The sequence below is a fragment of the Cervus elaphus genome, chromosome 33 (assembly GCF_910594005.1).
Source record: "Cervus elaphus chromosome 33, mCerEla1.1, whole genome shotgun sequence".
Classification (NCBI taxonomy): domain Eukaryota; kingdom Metazoa; phylum Chordata; class Mammalia; order Artiodactyla; family Cervidae; genus Cervus; species Cervus elaphus.
Genome location: NC_057847.1, coordinates 22,733,417 through 22,760,524, shown reverse-complemented (window position 1 = coordinate 22,760,524; position 27,108 = coordinate 22,733,417). Strand labels below are relative to the sequence as shown.

The window sequence follows — 27,108 nt, the reverse complement described above, 5'->3', positions numbered from 1 at the left end:
AGATTCCCTCTCGGCTGAACTTGGACCCTTGACATCCTGAGCCTACTCCTTTTGAAAGACAGATAAGTTCTCTTCCTATTGATGTCCCCTTTTGCAGACATCCTGGGACATAACTTCCTTTCCAGCCTCCAATTTTGAGGATATTTTATGCCCTCTTACATTCTATTGTCTTTGAGAATTTATATCTTTTTTTTTAAAGAAATGCAACATTACTATTCCCAACCACACTTAATAGTATTAAATAAGTCAATAAAATATTGAACAAAAGTGCTCATTTTATAATTATCTCAATTAGCAAAAACAAAACAACCAAAAAAAGTAGGAAATGATTAAACCAATTGTGACAAGTCACTCTTTGGAATTCTAGGCTGCTATTTCAAAGGATAATATGAAAATTATGTTAGGCATTTGGAAACACATTTTGAAGTTTATGTTAAGTGGCTAGAGCAGAAGACTGTGGTGTTCCTGGATGAAAATGTGTTTGCATGTGGACAACAGCATGAGGGGGCATCACAGGAAGAAGAGGACGTGCGTCCTGACTTATCCCCACAGTCTGCTCTTGAGGATTTAGGTATTCTCTGAGGCCATGTATATTTTCTCTCCTGACACCCTCGATTTCCTTCTGGGTCCTCAACAGCAGATTGTTAACATCCTTACTTACAGACTGTTCAAGGCACTGTAGGCTTTTTCTATCATGTTCCTTAAAATTCTTCCAGCCTCTTTCCATTTCCCAAGAATGTTTATATCTTTAAAAATTTCCGGAAAAAAATTTTCCTTTGTTATTTTATTAATGGAATCCTCAGAAGGATGTGGAATAAACTAGGGAGGTCGATCTGCCATTGTTAATTGGTAACATCAACTCAGTCGCAAATGAAAGTGTTTGGTCAAGGACAACTTGACATAAAATCTTTCTGAGAGAATATTTCTCTGGTAATCAGCTAAACAGAACCTATTAGATTATTCAGTGCTCTAGGAACTGCTCTCTCTAGAATCTCTACTCAGCTTCTTGTATCCTCCCCTCTGAAGAACTCAGTTTTATTTCGTAAATGGGAGGTTTCTGAGGTACAGCACTGCTGGACAAAAATGGAATCGCCTTTCACTTCCTCAGGGCAGTGTGGTGGGAAAGAGCAGAAAAATAAGGCTGAGAGGACTTGGCTTTGAAATTTTGGCTCTGCTGTGTACTAACCGCTTCACTCTGGTTAAGTCCGTTAGTTTCAGTAGGTTTTCGTTTCCTCATATGTAAAACTTAGACCATAGATATTATAGGATCCAGAATGAAGTATTTTCTTCCTTCACAGAGTTGGGGTCAAATTACACTGTATGTGTAAAAGCAACTTATAAACTTTAAAATTTAAGCCCTTATCCAGTGGGCACTAGAGTCAGTATTCAATAGGTGTCTGCTTGCTGAGATAGTATATACAGGGACACCTTTGTGTCTTTCTGGACTTTAATACTGAAATTCTTTTCCAAAAGCTCAGTCTGTTAGACATCTTTAACTTTGTTTTAGACACTGCCTAACAGACTCAACATTTTAAATGATCATCTATAATGAAAAACAGTGAGTACAGCAGTTGGGCTGCCACGTTCACTGTACGTGAGGCTGAGAGCCTGGCTCCCTCTGATCACATTGTCATTTAGCATCTGCTTGTTAAGATGAGGCAATGTACCTTGAGTGATTTATTTAACATTTTACAGCTGCAGCTCTGATAACTAAATATAAGAGTAGTGATAGCTGAGGATCCAGATATTGCCTCCTTGAATTCTCTTAGGAAACATTTCAAATAATATAGAGGATTCTGTTTGGCAACAGCGTAATGAGAATGCTTTATGTTTATTTCATGCCTCACTTCCCAGGAGCAAAAACAATGCTGACCCTTTAAATGAACATTAAATTGCAGAAATTTTGGAGAGGCACCCTTAGAATGCAAAAATCAATCTTTAAAAGAGGACTTGATTCATTTCCTAGTAAAAAATGAAAGTTTTCTTCTCTCTCTCCCTCTATCCCACCCCACCCTTTTTTCTTTCCTTCCTCCCTCCCTCCCCCTCTCCTTTCCTCCCTTACTTTCTTCCTTCTTTCCATTTTCTTCTTAAGAGAAGATAGGCCATGAAGAGGTAAATCAGCATTTAAAATATGCTTTCTAGTAGAGGAACTGGAAAGTAACTTAAGACAACATTCCAAGCCTTGTATGGACTTAGGGTTAAGTGATTTTTAGCTTCATAAGTTCAAAGCAGAAACACTTTTAAAAAGAGTTATTTATGCTGGTCAGCTGGAGAGGGAGAATTAGATCTTATCTTAAATTCTACCCTCAAAAGCCTTATTAGGGAGTGTATTAGAACTTTTTTTTTTAAACCAGATTCCAGCATTTTAATATAGATTCATGATGGCAGTCTTGGGCTCATAAAATGCATATGAATAGAAATTGAGTCCTACTGTATAAATAAAAGGTTTTAAAAAGCTACATGAAATAAACCAAAGTCCATTTTGTTTGCAAGAAAATATACACAGAGCTGGTTGCTTTATCAAATCATAGTCATTTTTTGGAGGTGGAAGACTTTGTCCAAAATCAAACAGTCTGGCATGTCAGGTATTCAGGAAGAACTGTGAGATGTAGCCAAAGGTGTGTGATGCCTTCACTGGCCACATACCATGCCCGATGCAGGGAGTGACATGAACTTGAATGTTGTTCTAATAATGAGCCCTCTCGGCTATTCAGTACTTCGTCCTGCAGATCACATTGCTATTTCATGTTTGTATTGATAACCGTCAGGCACTGGAGGATCTGAAAAGTCTTCTAAGTCAATGGAAAGTTATATTTTAATCATGATAATTTAGTGTTTTATTGTTTTGTAATTTCATGAAATTGTATGTATATACATACCTTCTTGAAATCTGTGTACATGTGTTAGCTCTCCTTATTAACTTGGATATTAAAATAACTATATTTTCAGCCAATGCTAGAAGAAAAGAAAATTTTATGTATTTCCTAGTTGAAAAAGTTAAAGCTCTGAAAAATTCATGCCTATAAACGGGTCTTTTTACACTGGAATTAAGGGCCAATTCAACCATGATGAGAACCAAACCGCTCTCTAAAAAGATAGCATAGGCCATATACTTCAGATTATGGGCAGGAAGATAGCAGTGCACACTCTGATGAAAGGTTTTATGTATTTATAGATGATAATTTAAAATGACACTATAACCCTACTTCGTACATCCCACTGCTTGTTAATTCTGTGGTCCCGCATTGCATTATTTACTCTTCTGTTTCTTCACTCGTTTATCCAACCGATAGCAGTTTGAATATACTGGGCGCTGTTCTGGGAACCAGGAATATGATGGTTCAGGGAAACTAATCTAATGCAGAAGAAAAACAGAAAAGACAGAAAGATGACCACAACATAGGGTGTTACATGTGGTTCTGAAGAGATCGGTAGGGTGCTGTAGTCATGCTGAGGGGGGTAAAGCTTTCTCAGAGGAGGGGACAGCTTGGGATGACTTCTTCCAGACAAAAAGAAGAGGGAGGGAGGGATAAGCAAAGGCAAAGGAAGACAGTTGAGAGGGTTTGCGAGGCCTGTGCTTTGGGGCAAAAAGTGCCTGGGTGACATGACATGAGGTTGAGAGGCAGGGGCCTCAGAACGAGAGGGCTAGCCCAGGAGTCTGGGAGGTATCTTATGGATGGTGGTAGTAACCTGAGGTTTTAAGCAGGAGAATACCATGATATAGTTGTTTTTTTTTTTTAATGAAGATCATTTTGGCAAAAGTTTGGAAGACAGGGTATAAACTACATAAAACTGATACATTTGAATGTGTATATTTTCTCTTCCATTTGTATTTGACTAATAGTACATAGAAAATTTTGAACAGGTTTTACTATCAGCCCTCAGACTGGATTATAGCATCAGATGGCACTGTTCTATATGTAACAAGGAGGAGAATTTGAAAATATCAAACCAATATATTTTTGTTTTACTTGAACCATGATGCCCATGGCTCCCCGCCCATCAGCTCAGCAGACTTTCCTCCTCTCAGCAAGTGGTGGCTCCCTGCTAAAAACAGCAAGCTCTCATCACCCAGCTTTCAGAGAGAATAAGTCTCAGTGCCGGTTTTGTGTGGAGAGAAAAGTGAAAGTGAACGTGTTTGTGACCGCCCCCCCTCGCCAGACTCCTCTATGGGATTCTCCAGGCAAGAATACTCGAGTGGGTGGCTATTCCCTTCTCCAAGGGATCTTCCCAACCCAGGGATCGAACCCTGATCTCCCACATTGCACACAGATTCTTTACCATCTGAGCCACAAACAGGATTTCTAAATTCCAGAACTCTTATCTCTTAAGAACCAAGCCTGGCTAAAGCAGATCATCAAGTGTGACTACAAAGCTCTGGTGTGGGGAGCATAGAGGAGACCATATAAGGAGAGTTCCCATCAGACTAGGAAAAGGAAATTCATAAACTTCTCACTCCTGTCTTAGAGAAAGGAGAGGAGGAGAGAGAGAGAAGAGGAGAGAAAGAGGGAGGAGAGAGAGAGAGAGGGGCTGAGGTGGGGCATGAGATCAGATGTGAGTGTCCTGGCTTCATGCTCCTTGGGGGGTCAAACCCTGAAGATGAGGGGAAGGCTCATCTCTTGAATCTCAGAGCCTGATTCAGGAAAATGACAGAACTTTCTTAGAATGAGCTGGCACCACCCTGGCGGCATACTGGAAAGGACTGTGGAAGCTGCTGTGTGAAGGCAGGGTGAAGAGAAAGTAGCTGGGGTTTCTGCAGGGGTTGAGTGATGTCAGAGAACCAGCCGCTGAGAGCTGACCGGGAAGCAGGTGGCGGCTCGCCATGGTCTGCATAGACCAGAGCTGCGGCAGCCGGAGCCAGGGTCAGACCCTGCAGGGAGTGCCTGTGGCAGCCACCCCGCAGCCCCAGAGGCCAGCCCCGCATCACAGCCAGAGCCCTGACCCCGCAGGCAGCCGCGGCACTCGGTCCCTCTCACCCCTAGTCATAGAACCGTGACAAGGACAGGTGAGCTCCCCAGCGCCTGATGTCAGCTGGGGAGAAGGAATGGCTCTGACTGAGAACAATTCACATTTTAGTCTTCCCAAGGACTTGTCTTAACCAGAAAGAACTGAGATGCTTTAAAACCAGTCCCTGAATACCCCCAACCCATCACCAGGAGAAGGTGGAGCCGGATACATTATAGAGAATGAATATAGGAAGTTATTTTCTTCCCTCCCTCCCACCTCTTCTTTCTTCCTGAGTTTTTGGAGTTATGTCATTCCACATATGTCCCCCACTTTGGAGAGACAAATAAGAAGTTCGGCTTAACTATTCCTTTCTCTCATTCATAGGAATACGAAATGTCGTAGAGAAAAACATTTATAAGAAACTGATTTGGGTGCTGTCCTACTTTTATTAAGTATGTGATAAAATTGTTCCCCTCTTTAACCACATTCCATTCCTTGTAGGCTTTTAAGAGGAGAGTTCTAACTACTCACTCTGCAGCTCACTACTTTTTCTTTCTTTCTTTTTTTCTAAATTGAACACAAGGCATGGACCATCTGGGGAACGCTGAGTTGTTTTTGAAGTGCATTTCTTGGTATCCAGAAAAGTTGTCTTGGTGTAGCGCCTTACTTCCTCTTTTCCAGTTTTATCAATTCTAACTCCCAGGTTCTACAACTTGAACTGTATTTTAAAGATTTTTTTCCTCCCTTCTTTTCAGAGAGCATGTTAGTAATTGCATCAGGTAGAATGCATTTTCCAAATCAACCGTGACAAATGAAGGCAGAAAAAAAGTCAGAAGTTACTATAACCATAACTTCAGAAGCCCTGCCTGTTGCAGAAATGCCTTGACATTCTCACAAAGAGGCAACACTCTTGCCAAAATCTTCTTTAACAGGAGATCATTATTCCAGCTAGAACCTGGCCAGGTCAAGCTCTTTTTTTGTTGTTGTCACTGTTGATCAAATACTCCAAAATCAAGAGCCAGTTTGGGATGAGCTGAAAATCTGATTATGTTCATAACAAAAATTAAATCCCTCAACATTTAACACACAGAAGATTTATAATGATTTATAGTGCATCATTGAAATTCTAGGTGCACTGAAGTTTGATTGAGACGAGAATGGAAATGAAGGGCAAAAACTTGGCCTGCTATTGCACAGACAGGCTCAGTGTGACGCTGCCACATCAGGTTTTCTGTTTATCCCTAAGGCTGGTGCAGCAGTGACTTCAAAGTTTGATGGTGTCTGGGGTTTTTCTTCTTCGTTCTTTTTTTTCCTGTTTTTTCTTTCTCTAAAGAAGTTGAGCAGCAGGCTAATGGATCCCCAGCAGGGTGCAAAGACAGCGGAAAGCGCGGGAATCAGATGTCAATGTGTTCCTCTGAGATACCCTGCTAGGACAGCTAACTAACCAGGGCTTTAGTCTTCTCTTGGGGAACGCGCTTTGATGGTTCCCTGCCCACTCTTGGCTTCCTATATGCTTCCTGATTAAAATGCTGTCACATATAAATCATGACTTCTGGGACCATTTTCTATTTTTTTTTTTAAGGAAAAGTTTGGAAACATAAGATTAAAGAGATGAGCACGTTCTAGAGAATTTTATGTGCACATATAAACGTATGTATATAAGCACATCACATCTCCCTACTGTAGAGCCATCCATGTGTCTGGGACTATTCTCTGCATGTTCCTTCCTGACCCATTACTTTATGAGATATGTTTATATATTTTCTGTCAGTCACTTTCAGTCAATCACTAGATTACTCTGGAAAGTTCCTGATGAACAGATTTTGAGGGGTTGAGGGGTTTTCATTGTTTTCCTTCAGCATAAGCACAAGTTGGGACTTGAAGTTGTCTCAGAGGTAAGAGTTTCCATTTTAAATGCAATGGACATTCAAAATCTACCAGTGTACTCTTGTGGGTTCCCACCTAGGTACACAAATGAATAGCCCTTCAGGTACCACAGAGTATTAATAATCTACTCTTTGTTTGGAGAAGAGACAAAACTCAGCAAACTGGAGTGGAAGTGGAAAGTGCTTCCTTTATTTTGACCAAGCACAACCCTCTTAAGCTGATCTACCCAGTAGAAGTCAATGAAGTAAAAAAGCTGCCCTAGGACCATATCTGTGTCTCCTGCAGGGCTACATCTCCCTCTTCACCCCCACAAGCCCCTTCCCGTCTAGGGCTGCACCCAGCAGCCTCAGCCACACAGTGCGTTTGGTTAGCTTCTGTCTTTGCTGGCCCTCATCTTTCTACATTGCTCTGACTGCAAGAAGGTTTCTGATCATGATGTATGTATCTGTTTGCTTTAGGCTCTACGTGAGGTTTCTTGCCACTCAAACCTGCTCTACCTTAGGGTCAGGGCTCTGGCCATTAAAAGGTCTCATAGCTACTCTTTTATATCATTTTGCCCTCTGCCCAGACTAACTCAGCAAAGTCACACTGCATTCTTATGTTCCATAGGAGGAAGATGATGTCATCTCTCAGAGTTTGGGGTTCCTGCCAGCTGCCTGCTTCCCCATTTGCCTTTATCCTCTCAGACTCTATTAGTGTACTTCCCCATTAAAAAACCCAGGCTGACCTTCCAGCAACAACCTGAATTCCTGCAGACATTTTGACATTTGACTGGCCTCACGTTAGGGACCTTCCATACTTGGTGAGTCATTTCCTCAAGATTTTGTGTCTTCATACTCATGGTGATTCCTCCCCACTGACTGATTCCATTTCCATTGCAGAGCAACAACAGTTAATGTGAGATTATCCAGTTAAATAATGAAAAACATCCTGGTGCTCAAGATGGGACAAAATAGGGATTCTCAAGGAGGGTAATTAAAGTCATTCTACAAGGTTTCAGTTTGAGGGCTTTTTGAAATGTTGATTTCAAAATTAGATCAATTTATATATTCATATAAATATGTATTCGTATGAATGTATAAACTTATATATTCATTTGTCTATAACTTAATATATAAATATATATGCAAATTCTATATATGTAATTTATAAATATTATAAAGAATTTATGTGAAATCCATGAGCTTTTAAAAAAATCAGTTACGAAAAAGAGCCTGACTTTCATGCTTTGTTCACTGAGGAGATACAGCAGCAGGTATGAATATGAACTTTTATAAACAGCTTGTTCCACATTCCTCTTTAGATGCTGTGACTTTCCCCATTTGGTTTAGTAAGAAAAGATCGTGGGTGAATATCCAACAGAGGTGAAATGAGGCAGAAAGGCCACTACAGCAAAACCAAGGCCACAGATGAGTGGGACACAATCTAATTTGGTGGGAGTGTCACTTGAACTTTCTAATGTCAGTTTCCTGTGGATAAAATTAGCAAGTGTATCTAATATCACAGCTAGGTAGAAAAGTAAAACATGTGAAAGATCAGGAATGATAGATAATATGATGGGGAAATATTACCCCCTAAATTCTGGAAACTGCTATTTGCATTTTAAATTCAAAATAACTTACTTTTTAACCTGAAGATTTTAAAGTATTTAATGGGAAGTATAAAAATAAGCCCAAGTGATTGTGAACCAGCAATGAAACATTTAAATTAACATGGAAAAACACACAAGAGTCCTTTCCACCATTTACAGCAACTAATCATGTAGGAAGGGCGTGTAGAGTTGAGTTCATTTCAAAGTAGCTTTGCAGAATAACACCAAAAACTTATCAGCCACACAAATACATGTCTTCATACTCCTAAGCTTTACCCACAGTAAAAGGAATTTATTAATTGCAAGAAATTCATCTCATTTATTGCCTAAGAATGCATAGGAAAATGAGTAAAATTAAAAAATAATTCAACATGGGTAGTCAAGGTCAATTTCGCAAAGCAAAATATACCTGACCCAACAGCTATGGGCCTTACACCTGGAAACCCAGCTTATTCAGAGATACCAGAGGAGTGAGGATGGTAGAAGTGGATGGGAGAAAAGAAAGTTGAGGATCTTTTTATAATAACATAGACATTATTCTTGATATTTCACCCAATCTTTCATTTTTATATAAAAGAGCATTATGTCCCATGTATAACTAAAATAATTCATTTTAGATTCTTTTAAAACTTTATTTCTCTGATTTTATGCTATCATGTACTTAATGGATAATATAAAACAAAAAAAGTTACTTTTGTTTTTTATAGCCATTAAAAATTACATTTCCATCTTCAAGACAGTATTCTATGTTTTTTTATTTTTTAGGATAATGTGACAGGGCTCAGCAGTTCCTAAAAGTGCTGGAAATGAAGTGGTAGATAAGCCTGAAACTTAATGGTTGTGAAGTCCTTAAAAAACAATACTATGTTTTTAATGGAGTTAGAGTGAGAAATGAAGCTGTTCTGCTTTCCCTGCATGTGTTTCTCACTCTGAAGTCAAAAAAGCAGCTCAATCTGATTGAGGTAGGTAGGGGGTAAAGAACTTACCAGGTTTTTCACATGAGAGCAAATGCTTAGAAGTAGGATTAAAAGCCAGTGTACACTGAACTGTGAGTGTTAACTGATGTCAGCCCTAATCCTACTCAGAAAGAGGAGTGTGAACATCCGGAGCTGGTGACACCAGTCTCCTTGCCAGAAGCAGGGTCTCGAACCCACGCAGCAGAGCTGGAAACCACCTCACTCAGCGTTCAGTGGGTGTCGTTTGTCACACATCTCAGACAGAGGCAGATATTTAAGATGCAAGAGGCTTTACAACACCCTGTGGCCCAGGCCATAGGGTCAAAGCAGAAAACTATGTTTCATGGAACTCTCAAGTCTCACATGATATTAATAAAAGTAAAAGAAAAATGGTAAAAAAAAAAAACAAACCCCAAAACTGAAAGAGATGTCCATGGTCAAATGTTTAAGAAATTCAGAATTAGTCAAGGTTAAACATATTTCTTTCCTGGAGTACTTTTGCGAGCCTTCAGTATTTTAACGTGCAGGAAAAGAAAGTGAAAGTGATAGTCGGTCAGTCGTGTCCAACTCTTTGCCACCCCATGGACTGTAGCCCGCCAGGCTCCTCTGTCCATGGGATTCTCCAGGCAAGAATACTGGAGTGGGTTGCCAGTCCCTTCTCCAGGGGATCTTCCTGATCCAGGGATCGAGCCCAGGTCTCCTGCATTGCAGGCAGATTCTTTACTGTCTGAGCTACAGGCAAGCCCCAATTATTGGGCCTGAGACCTCTTTCTAGTAAGATATTCACTAGGCTATGGATGGACACTTCTGTTCCTTAGGGGCACAATTTGAGAAATACTGAGATATAATATTATGATACTTGGTTTATAGATGAGGGAGTTGAGGCCCAAGGAGAACTCGGATCTTTGGGTTCCGAGTACCAAGTCTTCTCAGTGGACTGATCAGAAATCCAAGAAAAGATAAGCTGCAACCACCATTCCTGGCAACACACATACCCTGGGAGGTAAAACCAATCCTTCTGAAAATGCAGTACATACTTTTCCTTCCTGGCTCGGTGAAGACACATAGACCCTCTCGGATCATGATTACCTGATACAAAGGCATACAGATGCTATCAATCCACTCCAGTTGCAACCGAGGCAGCTCATCCTTCCGGTTCCGATCAAAAATAGCCTGGAATGGGGGAGGAGAGCCTTGCTTTATTACACCAGAGACTTTATGGGTGCTTTGTCAAACACTTGGCCACAATGATCCGATTTTTACCAACTGAACACTTCACAAATCACAATCAACCTTTACACGTACTTTCTTTTCCTTTATCTGTGATGAGAAATAAAGTATTTTCACCTCTTTTTATGAGATTGGTAAGCGGATTTATTTGGACTTTATAGCATGCAACTCCTTGGGGCCAAAATCTGTCTTCAGATATAGGTAACTGCTACTAAATCAAGTCATCAGGTCACTGAGAACTGGGTACAAGTCAAAGGAAGGGGGAATGTTTTATTGCCACAAAAGAGTGCAGGCTTTTATTTTTATAGTGAGAGATTATGGAATAGATTGGAAAAGCTCCTTAAAAGCAATGTCATTTTAAATAGGAACTATTTGTGTTAATTTTTCAGAGTGGGGACAATTTTGTGTGTTTTTCAATAAGGTCCTGTCATTAACAAATTCCTAAATTTTTATCTATCACTGGATGGATAATTGGAAAAGGAAATGGCAACCCACTCCAGTATTCTTGCCTGGAAAATTCCATGGTCAGAGGAAACTGGTAGGGATAGATAATGGGGGGAAAGTACCCATTCTATCCTCATTCCCAACCTTTAAACTTTATAATATTATAATATTTAGAAAATTTTTGAGAAGAAGAGGTGACATATTTCTGTTGGGCAGACATAAAAGGAGAGACACTCAGTTGTCACTGGATGGCTAAACTGGATTCCTTGGACAAACACTGCCCAGTGTAGTCCAGTGAAAACGTCCCTCCCTTTGTTCTTTTTTTATGTATATAAACTATTGCCGGAGGGTATATTTTCAGGTATAGATTCAACTTACCAATAAATTTTAAATACATACCCATGAAATATGTTTTGCCCAGATACAAATGAGATTGTCTTTAACTTAGATGACACCCACACAATGGCTATTACTTGTAAAGCACTAAGCAGGAGTCATAACATTATAAGGTATGCTGCAGACTCCGGGTGCTGTTTCAAATGTGTCATGGACACGATCAGCTCAGGGGCAGGTAGAGGCTAATTCCTTTATTCTTAAAGAGTCAGGCCAGGGTCTAAGAAGAAACCCTGTCCTGCCTTACTGTCTTACAGTAGGTTTTCTCTTTCTTCTAAATGTGGCATCCACATAATTTTGGTGTTCACATAGGTCATGAGGGCAGACTCATGACATGTCCTTAGTCCACATATGTTGAAAAATCCTGCATCCTTTAGACTTAGGAACAAAGGTGAGACTGGGTGGGGCCCAAATCATTTGCTGCTGAGGCTCACAAGAAGATGGAAGGGTGCTGCTGAGGAAAATATCTCCAAATTAGGGCGAAGGTCACTGCCTCCCACTGGCCTGCTCATCCTTGACTACGTGTGGAGTGTAAATATCAGGAAGGAGGACCAGGCACTCCAAGAACACTGTGAAACCTGCTGGAGGAAGGGCTGGTTCCTGTGAACCACATGGATCTTGGTTCAGTATGTCCAAGATTTAAAAACATTTAAATGTTTTAAAACCATTTTAAAAACATTATTCTGTTTTACCCCATCTATAGTTCTCAATATTATCTGAAATTTTCTTATTTGTTTAATGACTCTTCCTGGTGCATAGGATACACTTATTTTTTTTTTTTTTAATTCACTTAAAAAATATTCACAATTAGCAATCATTAAAACAGTCAATTTTAGAACATTTTTATCGCTCCAAGGGGGAAAAAATAATTACATAACAATTAGCAATCTATCTTCATTCTTCCCCAAACCCCCTAATACTTAGGCAGTTCACAAAATCACTGTCTGCCTTTATAGATTTGTCTGTTCTGCACATTTTATGTTCATGGAATCATATGATATGTGGTCTTTTGTGATGGGCTTCTTTAACTTAGTATAATGTTTTCAAGGTTTACTGTGCAAGCCCACATCAGCTCTTCATTTTTATTGCCAAATGATATTCTCTCGTATAGATATACCATATTTTATTCATCCATTTATCAGTAGATGGACATTTGGGTTGTTTCGACCTTTTATTATGTATAATGCTACTACATTCAAATTTTATTGTGTGGATGTATACTTTTGTTTCTCTTGGGGTTATAATTAGAGGTAGAATTGCTTGCCACATGGCAACCCTAGTGTTTAATGTTTTGAGGAACTGCCAAACTGTTTCCAAAGCAGCTGCATCATTTAAATTCCCACCAGCAATGTACAAAATTCCAATTTCTCCACATTCCTGCCAACTCTTGTTACTGTCTGTCTTTTTGATTATAGTCATCTTAGTGGGTGTGAAGTGGTATCTCACTGTGGTTTTGATTTGTATTTCCCTGATGATTAATGATTTAGGACATTTTTCTTCATGTGCTTATTGGCCACTTATATATATTCTTCAGAGAAATGTCTATTCAGATCCTTTACCCATTAAAAAATTGTGTTGTCTTTCTGTTGTTGAGTTGCAATAGTTTTTATATATTATCTATTTTTTAAAACATTTTATACATTTATATAATAGCTCACATATACTGAAACATTTTATATATATATCCTAGACATTAGGTGGGCTTCCTTGTTGGCTCAGACAGTAAAGCGTCTGCCTGCAATGTGGGAGACCTGGGTTCGATCCCTGGGTCAGGAAGATCCCCTGGAGAAGGAAATGGCAACCCACTCCAGTACTCTTGCCTGGAAAATTCCATGGATGGAGAAGCCTGGTAGGCTACAGTCCATGGGATCGCAAAGAGTTGGACATGACTGAGCAACTTCACTGGTTAGACATTAGGCCCATATCAGACATATGCTTTATAAACATTTTTTCCCATTCTGTGGGTTGTCTTTTCACTTTTGTAATAGTGTCCTTTGATACACAATGTTTTTAATTTTGATGAAGTCAAATTTCTCTATTTTATCTTTTGTTTCTTATGCTTTTGGTATCATATCTAAAATATCATTGCTGAATCCAATCCAGAAGATTTATATCTTGTTTTTTTCTAAGAGTTTATAGTTTAGCTCTAACATTTAGATCTATGATGCATTTTGAGTTTCTTTTAGGGCCTGGTGAAAGAGAAGATCCATTTTCGTTTGCATGTGATATTCCATTGTCCCAGCACCATTTTATGTATAGATTATTTTTTCTTAATTGCATTATCTTGGCACCCTTGCCCCAAATCAGTGGGCCATAACTGTAAGGGGTCATTTCTTGACTAGTCACTTCTCAACAAATGTTTGATGAGTGGAAGCGTGAGATACCACTTTGTCCTATGCTTCCCTTTACAGAATTTTGCATCTTGTAATTGATTATTAGTGAAAATTTATTTAATGTCCATATTTCCTGCCAGTTGGCCAGCTTCTTGAGGGCAGGGAAGATGGTGCTGCCTCATGTCTTGGTGCGCTGTGTTCAGCTTCATGCTCAGTACTTGAAGGTGGTCAAGCACGTTCTGTTAACCGACTCACTGCCTCCAGCATTAATCTGGATGAAGTGACTCTGTTGACCTTTAGGCCTATGACACCTGAAAGGGTTCTTGGACAATTTTACCCCTAAATATCAAGGAATGATGGACACAGAAGGTGTCAGATCTGGGTGTGCACATCTCTAGACATTTCTGGAAAAGCACTAACGTGGGATACTCCTGCTAACAGCAGCCAGGCCTCTCCCGAGGAGACGGTCAGCAGTTGTACTAAGCAGGCCCCTGTGGGGAGACAGTAGCACATACGGCTATGTTTCCACCACAAAATTAATTTCATTTATGTCTCCAAAAAAACCCTTACCTGACTCTGCAAAAGTTCCTCAGTGCTGCGCCACAACACTTGCCAGCCTGTCAATGCTGCCAATTAACTCATATCTTTTCCATTTAATTAAGTGACCTGTGGTACTGCTGCAGTGTAAGGCCTTCAGAGGCAGCCTTGGAAACAGTTTTTTAAAAGAGGAGAAAAGCTTTTACTTGAAAACAGATATACTAATAACTTGGCAGAAATTTGGGTTGTACTACATTTTACACATTAACTGTGTATCCCAATTTAGCATCTTTATTTTATAACCAAATTTGATGACACCACCAAAAAAGAACAAAGGAATGTTTTGAAAACAGTATAAACAAGTATTGCTTTGAAATTAAAATAATTGATGGGTGTGTTAACCTATGTAGTCTCCTGATCCATTATGGGTCAACAACAAATAAAGAATAGTCAAAATTAGTAAGTCTGAGTTCTGACTTCAACCAGGTGAAACTCTTCAAGCTAGGAGCTTTTCTGCCGCTTTTCCTTGTTTTTTTTTTAAATTTAACTCAACAAGTTATTTTATTTATTTATTTTTTCCATTTGTTTTTATTCGTTGGAGGCTAATTACTTTATAATATTGTAGTGGTTTTTGCCATACATTGACATGAATCAGCCATGGATTTACATATGTTCCCCATCCTGATCCCCCCTCCTGCCTCCCTCCTCACCCCATCCCTCTGGGTCTTCCCAGTGCACCAGCCCTGAGCACTTGTCTCATGCATCCAACCTGGGCTGGTGATCTGTTTCACCCTTGACAGTATACCTGTTTTAATGCTGTTCTGTCTGAACATCCCACCCTCGCCTTCTCCCACAGAGTTCCAAAGTCTGTTCTGTACATCTGTGTCTCTTTTTCTACTTTGTGTATAGGGTTATCGTTACCATCTTTTTAAATTCCATATATATGCGTTAGTATACTGTATTGGTCTTTATCTTTCTGGCTTACTTCACTCTGTACAATGGGCTCCAGTTTCATCCATCTCAATAGAACTGATTCAAATGAATTCTTTTTAATGGCTGAGTAATATTCCATAGTGTATATGTACCACAACTTCCTTATCCATTCGTCTGCTGATGGGCATCTAGGTTGCTTCCAGGGATTAATCTCAAAAATAAACAAGCAACTCCTGCAGCCCAATTCCAGAAAAATAAATGACCCAATCAAAAAATCGGCCAAAGATCTAAACAGACATTTCTCCAAAGAAGACATACAGATGGCTAACAAACACATGAAAAGATGCTCAGCATCACTCATTATCAGAGAAATGAAATCAAAACCTCAATGAGGTACCATTACACGCCAGTCAGGATGGCTGCTATCCAAAAGTCTACAAGTAGTAAATGCTGGAGAGGGTGTGGAGAAAAGGGAACCCTCTTACACTGTTGGTGGGGATGCAAACTAGTACAGCCACTATGGAGAACAGTGTGGAGATTCCTTAAAAAACTGGAAATAGAACTGCCATATGACCCAGCAATCCCACTCCTGGGCATACACGCCGAGGAAACCAGATCTGAAAGAGACACGTGTACCCCAATGTTCATCGCAGCACTGTTTATAATAGCCAGGACATGGAAGCAACCTAGATTTCCTTGTTTTTAAATGTCAGTGAAGAAAAATGTTTTAAAACTTGAAGATCTTATAAATAACTCCAAATATTCAAAACCTAATTGATCTGTTCATAAACAGACATTCTTGATAACTGACACATTCCTTGAGCTGCATTGGATCTTCTGTGCTCTGGCAGACTTTAGAATACTCTGGACCATTCTTGGATCACTGGGTGATATGTTTTGAGCTACTCTTTCAGTAAGAATAAAGATTCTTCCCCCTCCTTGAGGCTGGTGACTGGGGCATTTATATCTTTGTCTCCTGATGGGTAATCAGGAGCCTACATAAGCCTTAGCCTACAATAAGCATTCTCAAATAGTAACTGAATGGATGAATCCAATAAAAACAGCATTTCAATCAGCAGAACCTAGTTTCCCAGGTGCAACTTTTCATTTTGCAAAAAAAGAAACAGAGCTTGAAATGATTTGCTTTCAGAATTTGGAAAAGTTCAAAATTGGAAAGTAAAATCCAGAATATCCATTATTTACTGCACCTGCCTGTTCTAGTCCCTCAAGGCTGGACAGCTTGCCTTTAGGTTTTCTTTTTTTCCCCTGTATTTCTGTTTCAACATAGCCACTGACTGCATATGAAGCACCAGTCCTGGGCTTTGAGTTATTCAAGTACTACTCTGCAGTCCTCCCTTGTGCCTATTTCGCCCAGTGTGGGAACACAGGAAATGCTTGTTAAGTAATCAGCCCTCTTAATCAGAAACCTGGGAATAAGAGTGTTTAGCATCTAAGTTTAATTAAAGTTTGAAACTTTCAGGAGTGCCTCCTTAAATTCATTCTCAGACTTTCAAGGTGCAACCTGAAATTATTTTGAAATGTCATTCGAAAGGGTAAATACATCATAAGAAAAGGATGATCTTACTGAAGGAGTGAGTTTCAGTTCTGCTCTCTCCCGATCGCCTTGTTCAAAGAACTCGCTGGTTACAAGTTCAGCCACCTGAAACACAAAAATATTTTAATTAATGGGCATATGTAATTCATCATGAGACGTAGAAGTTATTTCTGGTTTATGTCTATGGCAGTTACCTTCAAGACAGACTATCATTTGAAAAGCTTATGAGGACATTCATTAACCTTTTGTGTTTGAAAGTATGACAGAAGTTAATCAATGAACCTGATTTCCTGTTAATCAGATCTTGTGCATTGTATTTTTATTTTTCTTGAAATAGAGTTGAAGTACAGTTGCAATCCTTAGATACATGCCAACAGACAATCTCTAAGAGTAGAGCTTACATATCCGTAAGCTCTATGTATGTAACCTTCAAGGGAGGGATATGTAACCTTCAAGGGAGGGAATGTTCTTATCCAGAAAAATGAAGCAAATAATAACCTAATAATAACTGACATTATAACAGATTATCATACTATATTTGTAATCATCATTCAGCCAACTTTTGGTTGTTTCTGTGCAGATTTTTTTTTACTTTGTTGCACACACATTTTAGCCTGGCTACATTCTGCCATTGTAGAAACTTCTTAACCATGCCACCCTACCAGTATTTGTGTGCACTCTGGAAGGGTTAACCCCAGGGCCCACCCTTTGCTTCCTACTGTAGCACTCAGTCAAGGGGCAGGACTAATGCCGGATTCATTGTTCATACCAGACTTTTACGGTATTTTTTTTGAAAATCATTATTTATTTATTTTTGGCTGCACGAGGTCTTGGTCGCTGCTTGCGGGCTGCTAGTTGTGGTGAGCGGGGGCTACTCTTCATTGCAGTGCATGGACTTCTCACTGCAGTGTCTTCTCTTGGTGTGGAGCACAGACTCCAAGTGAAAGGTCTTCAGTAGTTGCACAGGCCTAGTTGCTCAGCAGCATGTGGAATCTTCCCAGACCAGGGATCGAACCCATGTCCCCAGCATTGGCAGGTAGATTCTTATCCACTGTACCACCAGCAAAGTCCTATAGTATGTTATAATATGACTTGAAGAATGTGATTTGGTTTTAGGCTGCCTCCATCCACATAGTAAATAACTGTTTGTTTATGGTGCATTCTAGTTGTTAACAGCACAATGGAATGGCTGTTCTACTGTAAACCACACAGATATTTCCAAAGTAAGGACACATATTTTTCTACTTTTCATCCATTAGCATGGATGATTAGAAGCTACTGATCACGGTCAGGCTTACAGAGATTCCCCCCCGCCCCCTTTCCCGACCCTGTACTTCTATCAATAGGTTTATGAGAAGAAAACTGATATAACAGATCAGCACTGACCAGATATTTTCAACAACACCGTGGTGAACATCTGGGAAATCTCTGAGATGAGCTAGCTGGATTTACAAAATATTGAAAGAACAGAAAACAAATTCCAGACAAGTTGATAGCAAGAAGATCTGATTTCCAGGCTCTTACAAAGATGAGGTTCTGAGGTCTGGTAGAGGTTAGAGTGGCTTAATTTTGGTCAAGTGCAGAGAATCAAGATAATTTACCTAAATACATCTCTCAAGAGATTTTATCAACCATAAATGGTAGCAATTGATAAAACAAAAAGAATATGTAACACACACACATCTGAGAGTGGCAAGTATAAAGTTGTTTATTAACAAATAAAATGGCCAGTGCAGATTTTAAACATTTAACAAATCCAGTAGCATAAAACTAGGTGGAACTGACTTAATTTTCCTAGGATTCCGGCTCACTTCTCTCCACTCTCTGCCACTGCCTTTCACATTAGCACTCCAAGCCTCTCCTGTTGCTCTCTGGCCTTCCTTTAGAGAAGAAACGGCCCTCTAAGGACCTGGCCTTACTATTCAGTTTCCAGAACTCTCCCTCGGACTCCTCTGAGGTGGATCTTTTGCACTAAAGAATGTATGTGTATATAGCAGGTCACCCTGAGGTGGAGTCCTGAAGAGGTCAGTAGTCCCTGGAAAGCAAAGAAATTAAAACAAAATCCTTGTATTGAGCTTTCTAAAGTGGTCTTGGGTATTTCCCCTGAGCTTCTTTCAAGCTTAACTTGTACCACTGTTTCATTTGTACTTAAAAACCCAAGCAGGCCTATTAAGTGGCTCCTGATTGAATTTTTTATTAAAGAAGGAAATTGAGATGCTAATCAGGCCTTGGGGGATGACTGGGGAAACCCACATGCTTAGAATCCTGTGTGCAAGGAAGGCAAAGTGAAAGAGACTCTAGTGAAAAGACATTTTCAAAAGGAATTTTTTAAAAAAAATCAGCATCCAGGAAATTGGAAATACATTTCTATTTTTAAAAGAAGTTTCTATTGTTTTTGTCCAACTGTTTCCTAACATCCTTCTAGAAGTAAGTTTTTGAGAATATTTAACTTATTCAATTTGGAGACAAAAATGAGATCTTCAGTTTAGAGTTGTGACAAGATTTCTGATGGAAACAAGATTTCTGATAGAAAAACAGGGTTTTATGTTTTATTTCCCTGACCTCATGAGTTTCTGCATCAGTGAGCTGACGTTCAAATCTTGAAAATAAAATAATATTTATATCAGGGACCAAGAAGACCACCTACAAGTGGCCACTGGGCCTCTTCATTCTATAATCTCAATGCAGTAACTTTTTCCCTTTCAAGTACTTTGTTACTTTCTGACCCCCCAGGTGGGCTGCTGCTCCTTTATCTGTGACATGCATTTCACTGGGGTCCTGATAGCCCTGGCACAGCATCCCTCATCCATCCCCTTTCTAATCTTCTCTGTTATCCTTGGTCCTCCTAACTCTTTACCACTCTCTACCACCTTCCACCCCTATCATAGAGGCCACTCCCCATAGTACCTGGAAAAGTCACCCACATCTTCTCTGCAGTATATTCCCAAACTTTATTTTAAGGGAGGCCATCCCACATGAGGGAGGGAAAGGTGGGCCCAGATGAAGAAACGAGCTACACAACCAACAAATTCTCCACCATAACCTGCTTTTTAACTTCAAGCATGTGTGCATGCTTAGTTGCTCGGTCATTTCTGACTCGTTGCGACCCTATGAATTGTAGCCCACCAGGCTCCTCTGTTCATGAAATTCTCCAGGCAAGAAAACTGCAGTGGGTAGCCATTCTCTTCTGCAGGGGCTCTCCCTGACCTGGGGACTGAATCCAGGTCTCCAGCATTGTCAGTTCAGTTCCGTTCAGTCACTCAGTCGTGTCCGACTCTTTGCAACCCCGTGGACTACAGCACTCCTGGCTTCCCTGTCCATCACCAACTCCTGGAATTTACTCAAACTCATGTCCATTGAGTCAGTGATGACATCCAACCATCTCATCCTCTGTCATCCCCTTCTCCTCCTGCCTTCAATCTTTCCCACTTTTCCAATGAATCAGTTCTTTGCATCAGGTGGCCAAAGTATTGGAGTTTCAGCTTCAGCATCAGTCCTTCCAGTGAACACCCAGGACTGATCTCCTTTAGGATGGACTGGTTGGATCTCCTTGCAGTCCAAGGGACTCTCAAGAGTCTTCTCCAACACCACAGTTCAAAAGCATCAATTCTTCAGTGCTCAGCTTTCTTTATAGTTCAACTCTCACATCCAAACATGACCACTGGAAAAACCATAGCTTTGACGAGACGGACCTTTATTGGCATTGTTGGTGAATTCTTGTTGGTGAACTGTCTGAGCCACTTCAAGCATGTCACACTAAAGTGAAAACCAAGACTCAGTTGGAAGAGAGTCTGTTTATTGGAGGAGAGTCTGTAGGAAAACAGCACCACTGGCACCAACTTGTGATGTGAGCAAGATAAAAACTTTCATTTGTGTTCAGCAACTGAATTTGAGAATATATTTATTACTGCAGTCAAGCCTAGCTTAGCCTTGACTAACACAAAAATTGGTATGGAAGTGAGGTACTGCTATTCAACAGAAAGGAAGGAAGGAAAAGAAAGAGGAAAATACCCTAAAATACGTGGCTTGAGAGTCAGGTATAAAAAAGTGAGGAAATGGTTGTTAGAAGCTACAGGGATGATGATCCATCTTATATGGTGGCAAAATAGTTTGTATATTTCTCATGGAAATAAAGCAAATACTGTATCTAATGAACTTACAGCCTTAGGGGAAAAGATTGAAAAAGAAAGTTAATAGCACGTGATGGCTGCTATTGACTGTTTTGCTCGGTATTATAAGTGAGCTCAGAAAATGGTTGGCAGGTGTATAACCAGAAATAAAAGGCAACAGAGAAAGTCATAAATTCTGGGTCTTATAAGGATAGAATATGAAGCTGCTTCTTAACCCCAAACTGTGAAAGTAAAAATTGAGATACATTTTGAATGACAAAGACCTCAAGAGTTATTTAGCCTCACAACAAGAATGAAATAGAAGGTGTGGCCAGTGACACACAGTTAAAAACTCTGAATGAATTAGGGGACACACACAACATCCTTTCAGTTAGACAAAATGGCCCAGAGAAATAATTTGCTACATGGTTTTCTCACTGGTGCCAAATACTGGGCACCAAACACTAGGGATTAACTGTCAAGAGAGAAATAAAGATGTACATGTGCTTTATTTCCTTGTTCCTGAATGTAAGGAAGCAAATAAATAACAGGAGATCTAAGAAGTTTGTATAGTATCTAACTGTGGAAATGATTATTAGCAAATGGAAATGACTGGGATCAAAGACCCAAGAAGGTGACTCAATGTTTAAGAGGCTTTTGGTGCTAAAACCCCCTCACAAGCCTGTGACTATGTAAAACTTAAACCTTGGGCACTCAACCTTCTTTAGAGGGGAAGTAGGCTGAGAGAGTTTGACCTTTGACTCTCACCAAGGAGGACGGTGGAAAAGGAATGATTTCCCAGGATGGATCTAAAAACCATAGAAAATATCAAATTGGGGAGCATCTCCCTGAGAATCAGGGCCCTCGCAGAGGATGCCACATGGAGTTGGGAGTGTCATATGAGTGTTCTGTGGCATGGGTGTGTGCCATGTGCAACATTTTGGGTGTGTGTAGGCCTCTGGTTTACATCCAGACGTGCTGTAGGGATGCGCACACATCACCCAGAGATCCTGGACTTTGAGCTTAATCCCTCGACTAATGGGCTGTTTGGGTCATCTCCCTTGGAGGGGAAGATGAGTATATTTTGCTTGCAGGAAGGAGAGTGAATCACATTTTTGGTGATTAGAAGGGCAAACTGTGGTAGTTTTGTTTTCACCAACTATTCCTTTCTTTCTACTTTCTGGGCACTGGGAAGGATGGCATTTCCTGTCTGGATGGGGTCTTTTGACAAGTTCTAGCCAATGAATTGCTGGGGGAATGACATTTAACTTCCAGTGAAAAACCCACCCGGGCCTCTGCTGGAATGATCCAGACAGTGGCTGCTCCTTCAGCCCCAGTCCACAGCGAGGACAGAGAGGCGCCAGCCAACCCCGAGGCATGTGCCTCCAGGTGATTGTTGGTTTAAGCTACTGAGATCTTGAGCTTAGTGGTAACACAGCCCATTCTGCCAATGCACTTGGATTATTTAAAAAGGCTAAGTGGTGCCTCCTCTGTAAGAAAGCATAAAACACTGTTAAGAAGGAAAGACTTTGGAACTTAATCTGCTAGGACTTGAATTCCTAGCTATGCAACGTCCACTTGTATGACCTCAGACTATGTATCCTTTCTAAGCCTCATTTTCCCCATTGGTGAAATAGGAATAATCACTGTATTAGTTTCCTAGGGCTGCCAGAAACTACCACAGACATGGTGGTTTAAAGCAACAGAAATGACGTCTCTCCTAGTTCCAGAGGGCAGGAGTTCAATATCAGTTCACTGGGCAGAAACTAAGGTGTTGGCAGGGCCATGGTCCCCCGGAGTCTGGAGGAGAGGATCTGTCCTTCGCCTGTTCTAGTGCCTGTTGGCTGCCAGCATCCTTCTTCCTGGGGCCACATCACTCCAGTCTCCGCCGTGTCTTTGCATTGCCTTCTCCTCTTCTGAATGTGCCATCCCCGTGCCTCTCTCCTCTAAGGACACTAGTGACTGAGTTGAGGGCCTTCTTGGATAATCCAGATGATGATAATGATGGTCCTTAAGGTAATCACATTTGCAAAGACCCTTTTTCCTTTTAAGGTAACACTTACAGGTTCCAGGGATTAGGACCTGATGGCTTTGGGTTGCCGTTATTCGGCCCCTACAGTAACAATACCCACCTCAGGGGATTTAACGATATAATACTTACAAAGCAGACATTTAACAGTTATTCAGTCAATAAATGTTCGTTTTTACTGTTATGTGAATGTATCTTATTTTCCCTCAAATGTCAAGTCTTAAGATAACAAGTTACTGCTTTAGACCCCACAGCCCACCCAGGACGTGCCTCATAAAATGGAAAGAGCTATTAAATTAATCAAATCTTAAGTTGGGTAGTTATGAGATTAAAAACTATTCTTGCTCTAGAACTAACACTTTTGATCAATGAAACCAGATAGGTGGTAAATGCATTAAATTTTTGGTACAAATTAAATTAGATACCTCATATTTTGGCCAAAGAGCCCTCTGATTTCTAAATAGGCTTAAAAAAAAAAATCAAATTTCCTTTTTACCTCCTTGTTTTTTTTTTTTTTTTTTTACCAGATGTGAAAAATTGGACCTTGTACTAAAACATGGTTACCTATTCAAAAACACTACATTTGAAACTCCTGCCTTAAGAAATGGCAAAAGTGTTATTTGGATTTAGTGTGTTAAAAGAAAAAAAATCTTACAGAGTCAGAAATATTAGTTCTCAGTGGAAGCACGATAAAGAAAGGTTGGGCAATAAACTATGTCGCCCCTCAGCCTCCTGCTATTTTTTACACCGCGTTAATACTGATGCAAATTGACTCGGGTTTCAGTGCCTGGCAGACAGGGCTCTGGGAATACTGTCCCCCCCAGTCCCCCCTTGGTTGAGCCCTGCCATTAATCACCACTCGCCTGTCTCGAGATCTCCCACGGTTTGGTCACGGCTCCAAGGTCACAGGCTGTCATTAACATTGATCTGAAAAACAGAACCAAACAAAACAGCCTGAATAATCTTTTGTTGCATTCCTAAACAAACCCGTCCTAGATACATAAATAAATAAAACGGGACCTAGGCCAGCTCACATCTTTTTTACCTCCACAAGGGAAGCACTGTTTATAGTCCCGTGTTTAGCATCTCCATCGTGCGGCCACGCTGCTTCAGAGGACAAAGCTCGCATTCCCTCTCCGTGGCCCTTTTCTTTTGTCTGCGGTAGAGCAAGGAAAGCCAAGCCCTGCTTTCCCCATACCTGAACCAAGCAAGTTCTGCTGAAAGTAATTTGTAATGGACGATGCTTTTTATTTTTAACACTCAGCAAGGGAATCAGTATATAATACTATACCCATAACTGATGAACCTATTTACCAAAGTATCACTGATGGATGGGGATGGAAGAAAACCCACACCAAAAAGGCAAATAGCCTGCCCTGTTAGGGGCTCCGGCATTTTTATTGGCTCCACGGAGCTAAGATTTACGAGAGAGAGACACACGGTTTCACTCCAGTTTACTACCTGGCTACAACCCTGTTTTACAAGCGTTACAAAGAAGAAACATATTCAGCCACAGCTTTTATTAATTTGAGCACATAAGAAAATACAGGCAAGATCCGGATCAGATTTTTGAGGGGCAGATTTCTATTGGTTTATCTAGAATCCACACTGAACCCTGGATATAAAAAACATGGAGAACGCCGGTTTCAAAACTTAAAATATACATGAGTATATTAACATAAGTTATCATGCAAACCATGAAAAACAGTGTACAATTCAGCCCTAAATAGACATCCTTTTTAAGGAAGAATAAAGAATCAGCAGACAAGGGTCTGCAAGAAACCAAGACAAGGGTTAAAAGGAGAAAGAAGCAAACAGACACCATCTCCTGGAGAATTCTAGAGAGTGAGGCTATGACAACATAAGTTGCAGCTCTGGTGCTCCTAACTGGGTGTGGTGGGAACGAAAAAAATCAGGCATGCTCTTTGTCCCAAATCTCTCTTTGTATTAAAGCTGGCTGCGTGTGATGAGAAGTAGTGACGGATCTGAACTGGGCAGCCACATCTTGGCTCACTCCTTTCGGAAGAAAGGGGTGTGTTGTTAAAGGTCAGAGGGCTGTCCTGATGTCAGGTGTTAACATTTCATACCCTGCTGGGTTTGAACGCCTTAGAAACAGGTCTGCTTCCCAGATGGCAGAGCATGCCTGGACGGTGGTGAGAGGTTTGTGTCACTTCCCCAGGAAACTACTCCAGGGAGCAAGGCAGACTGGCCGATAACAATAGGTCTTTCAAAGTGCAGTCAGGCAGCACCCGTTAGGAGCAGCCCTCTCGGAGTCAGGCAGCATCTAACTCCAACACTCCCAAGCTAAGACCTGTGCAGAGAGACACATCAGCTTGTTCTTCATCTTTGGTCTTCTGTGACAAGTGATTCCGCAGTCCTTGCCATGTGCCTGCCTCTCTACTAAGCACTGTACCAGCTACCTACTAACTAATCACTCACTAAAAGACTCCTCATCACAGGGTGCTATTATTTCTAGTTTCCAGAGAGGTCAGTGGAAGTGTGGAGGGATTAAGTAACTTTCCCAAAGGAAGAGAAGGATTCAGGATCCCATGCTTATCACAAAGTTGCCGCACCCCTCTTGCTCCACTCCAGTGCTTTTCATTTTAGGTTCTCCTGGGACCAGAGAGGGACAAAACTGTAGGTAATGCGTTGGACTTCGTAGTCTCTCTCCCAGACAGGAAATAAAATCTCTGTGAGCTTGCCTACTTGTACCATAGTTGATCATTACTTAAGTCTCATCTACTCAATAATTTGAAGCTTACTTCTCAAATTCATGTCAACATTAATCAGTCAATCAACAAATTTATTGAGTATCTGCAAGGTGCTCTGATGATGAGAATTCTAACAGCTACCATTTATTGAATTGGGCTTTCCCAGTGGTTCAGTGGTAAAGACTCCATCTGCAGGAGCTGCAGGAGACCCAGGTTTAATCCCTGGGTCAGGAAGACCCCCTGGAGGAGGTTATGGCAACCACTCCAGTATTCTTGCCTGGAGGATCCCATGGACAAAGGAGCCTGGTGGACTTCAGTCCATAAGGTTGCAAACAGTTGGACACAACTGAGTGACTTAGCACACATACGTTGAATAGGCATTAGAAAGTGATTTATATCATCTCTGAGGTAGAGATTCCATTATTATCTCCATTTTACAAAGCAGAGAATGTTTTGCCTTCCTGGATGGGGAGGGGTGGGGGGAGGTGGTTAAGTACCTTGCCTGAGGTTACATCCCTTCAGTTCAGTTCAGTTCAGTCGCTCAGTCGTGTCCGACTCTTTGCCACCCCATGAATCGCAGCACGCTAGGCCTCCCTGTCCATCACCAACTCCCGGAATTTACTCAAATTCATGTCCATCGAGTCGGTGATGCCATCCAACCATCTCATCTTTTGTCGTTCCCTTCTCCTCCTGCCCCCAATCCCTCCCAGCATCAGGGTCTTTTCCAATGAGTCAACTGAGGTGGCCAAAGTATTGGAGTTTCAGCTTCAGCATCAGTCCTTCCAATGAACACCCAGGACTGATCTCCTTTAGGATGGACAGGCTGGATCTCCTTGCAGTCCAAGGGACCCTCAAGAGTCTTCTCCAACACCACAGTTCAAAAGCATCAATTTTTCAGCTTTCCTCACAGTCCAACTCTCACATCCATGCATGACCACTGGTAAAACCATAGCCTTGACCAGACGGACCTTTGTTGGCAAAGTAATGTCTCTGCTTTTTAATATGCTGTCTAGGGTGGTAACAACTTTCCTTCCAAGGAGTAAGTGTCTTTTCATCATGACTGCAATCACCATTTGCAATGATTTTGGAGCCCCAAAAAAATAAAGTCTGCCACTGTTTCCACTGTTTCCCCATCTATTTCCCAGGAAGTGATGGGACCAGGTGCCATGATCTTAGTTTTCTGAACGTTGAGCTTCAAGCCAACTTTTTCACTCTCCTCTTTCACTTTCATCAAGAGGCTTTTTAGTTCCTCTTCACTTTCTGCCATAAGGGTGGTGTCATCTGCATATCTGAGATTATTGATATTTCTCCCGGCAATCTTGATTCCAGCTTGTGCTTCTTCCAGCCCAGCGTTTCTCATGATGTACTCTGCATATAAGTTAAATAAGCAGGGTGACAATATACAGCCTTGACGTACTCCTTTTCCTATTTGGAACCAGTCTGTCGTTCCATG

At 40.8% G+C, this 27,108-nt stretch overlaps 1 protein-coding gene across 1 annotated transcript in view; it reads right to left on the bottom strand.

Moving 5' to 3' along the window:
- PDE11A (phosphodiesterase 11A) overlaps positions 1-27,108 on the bottom strand; it is a 412,338-nt gene that overhangs the window by 19,549 nt on the left and 365,681 nt on the right. Inside the window, exons 17-19 of the mRNA XM_043894853.1 lie at positions 23,808-23,871; positions 16,837-16,911; positions 10,471-10,554 (exon numbers count right to left, since the gene is read on the bottom strand). Coding sequence (XP_043750788.1) covers positions 10,471-10,554; positions 16,837-16,911; positions 23,808-23,871 — 223 coding nt within the window. The remainder of the gene's footprint in view (positions 1-10,470; positions 10,555-16,836; positions 16,912-23,807; positions 23,872-27,108) is intronic.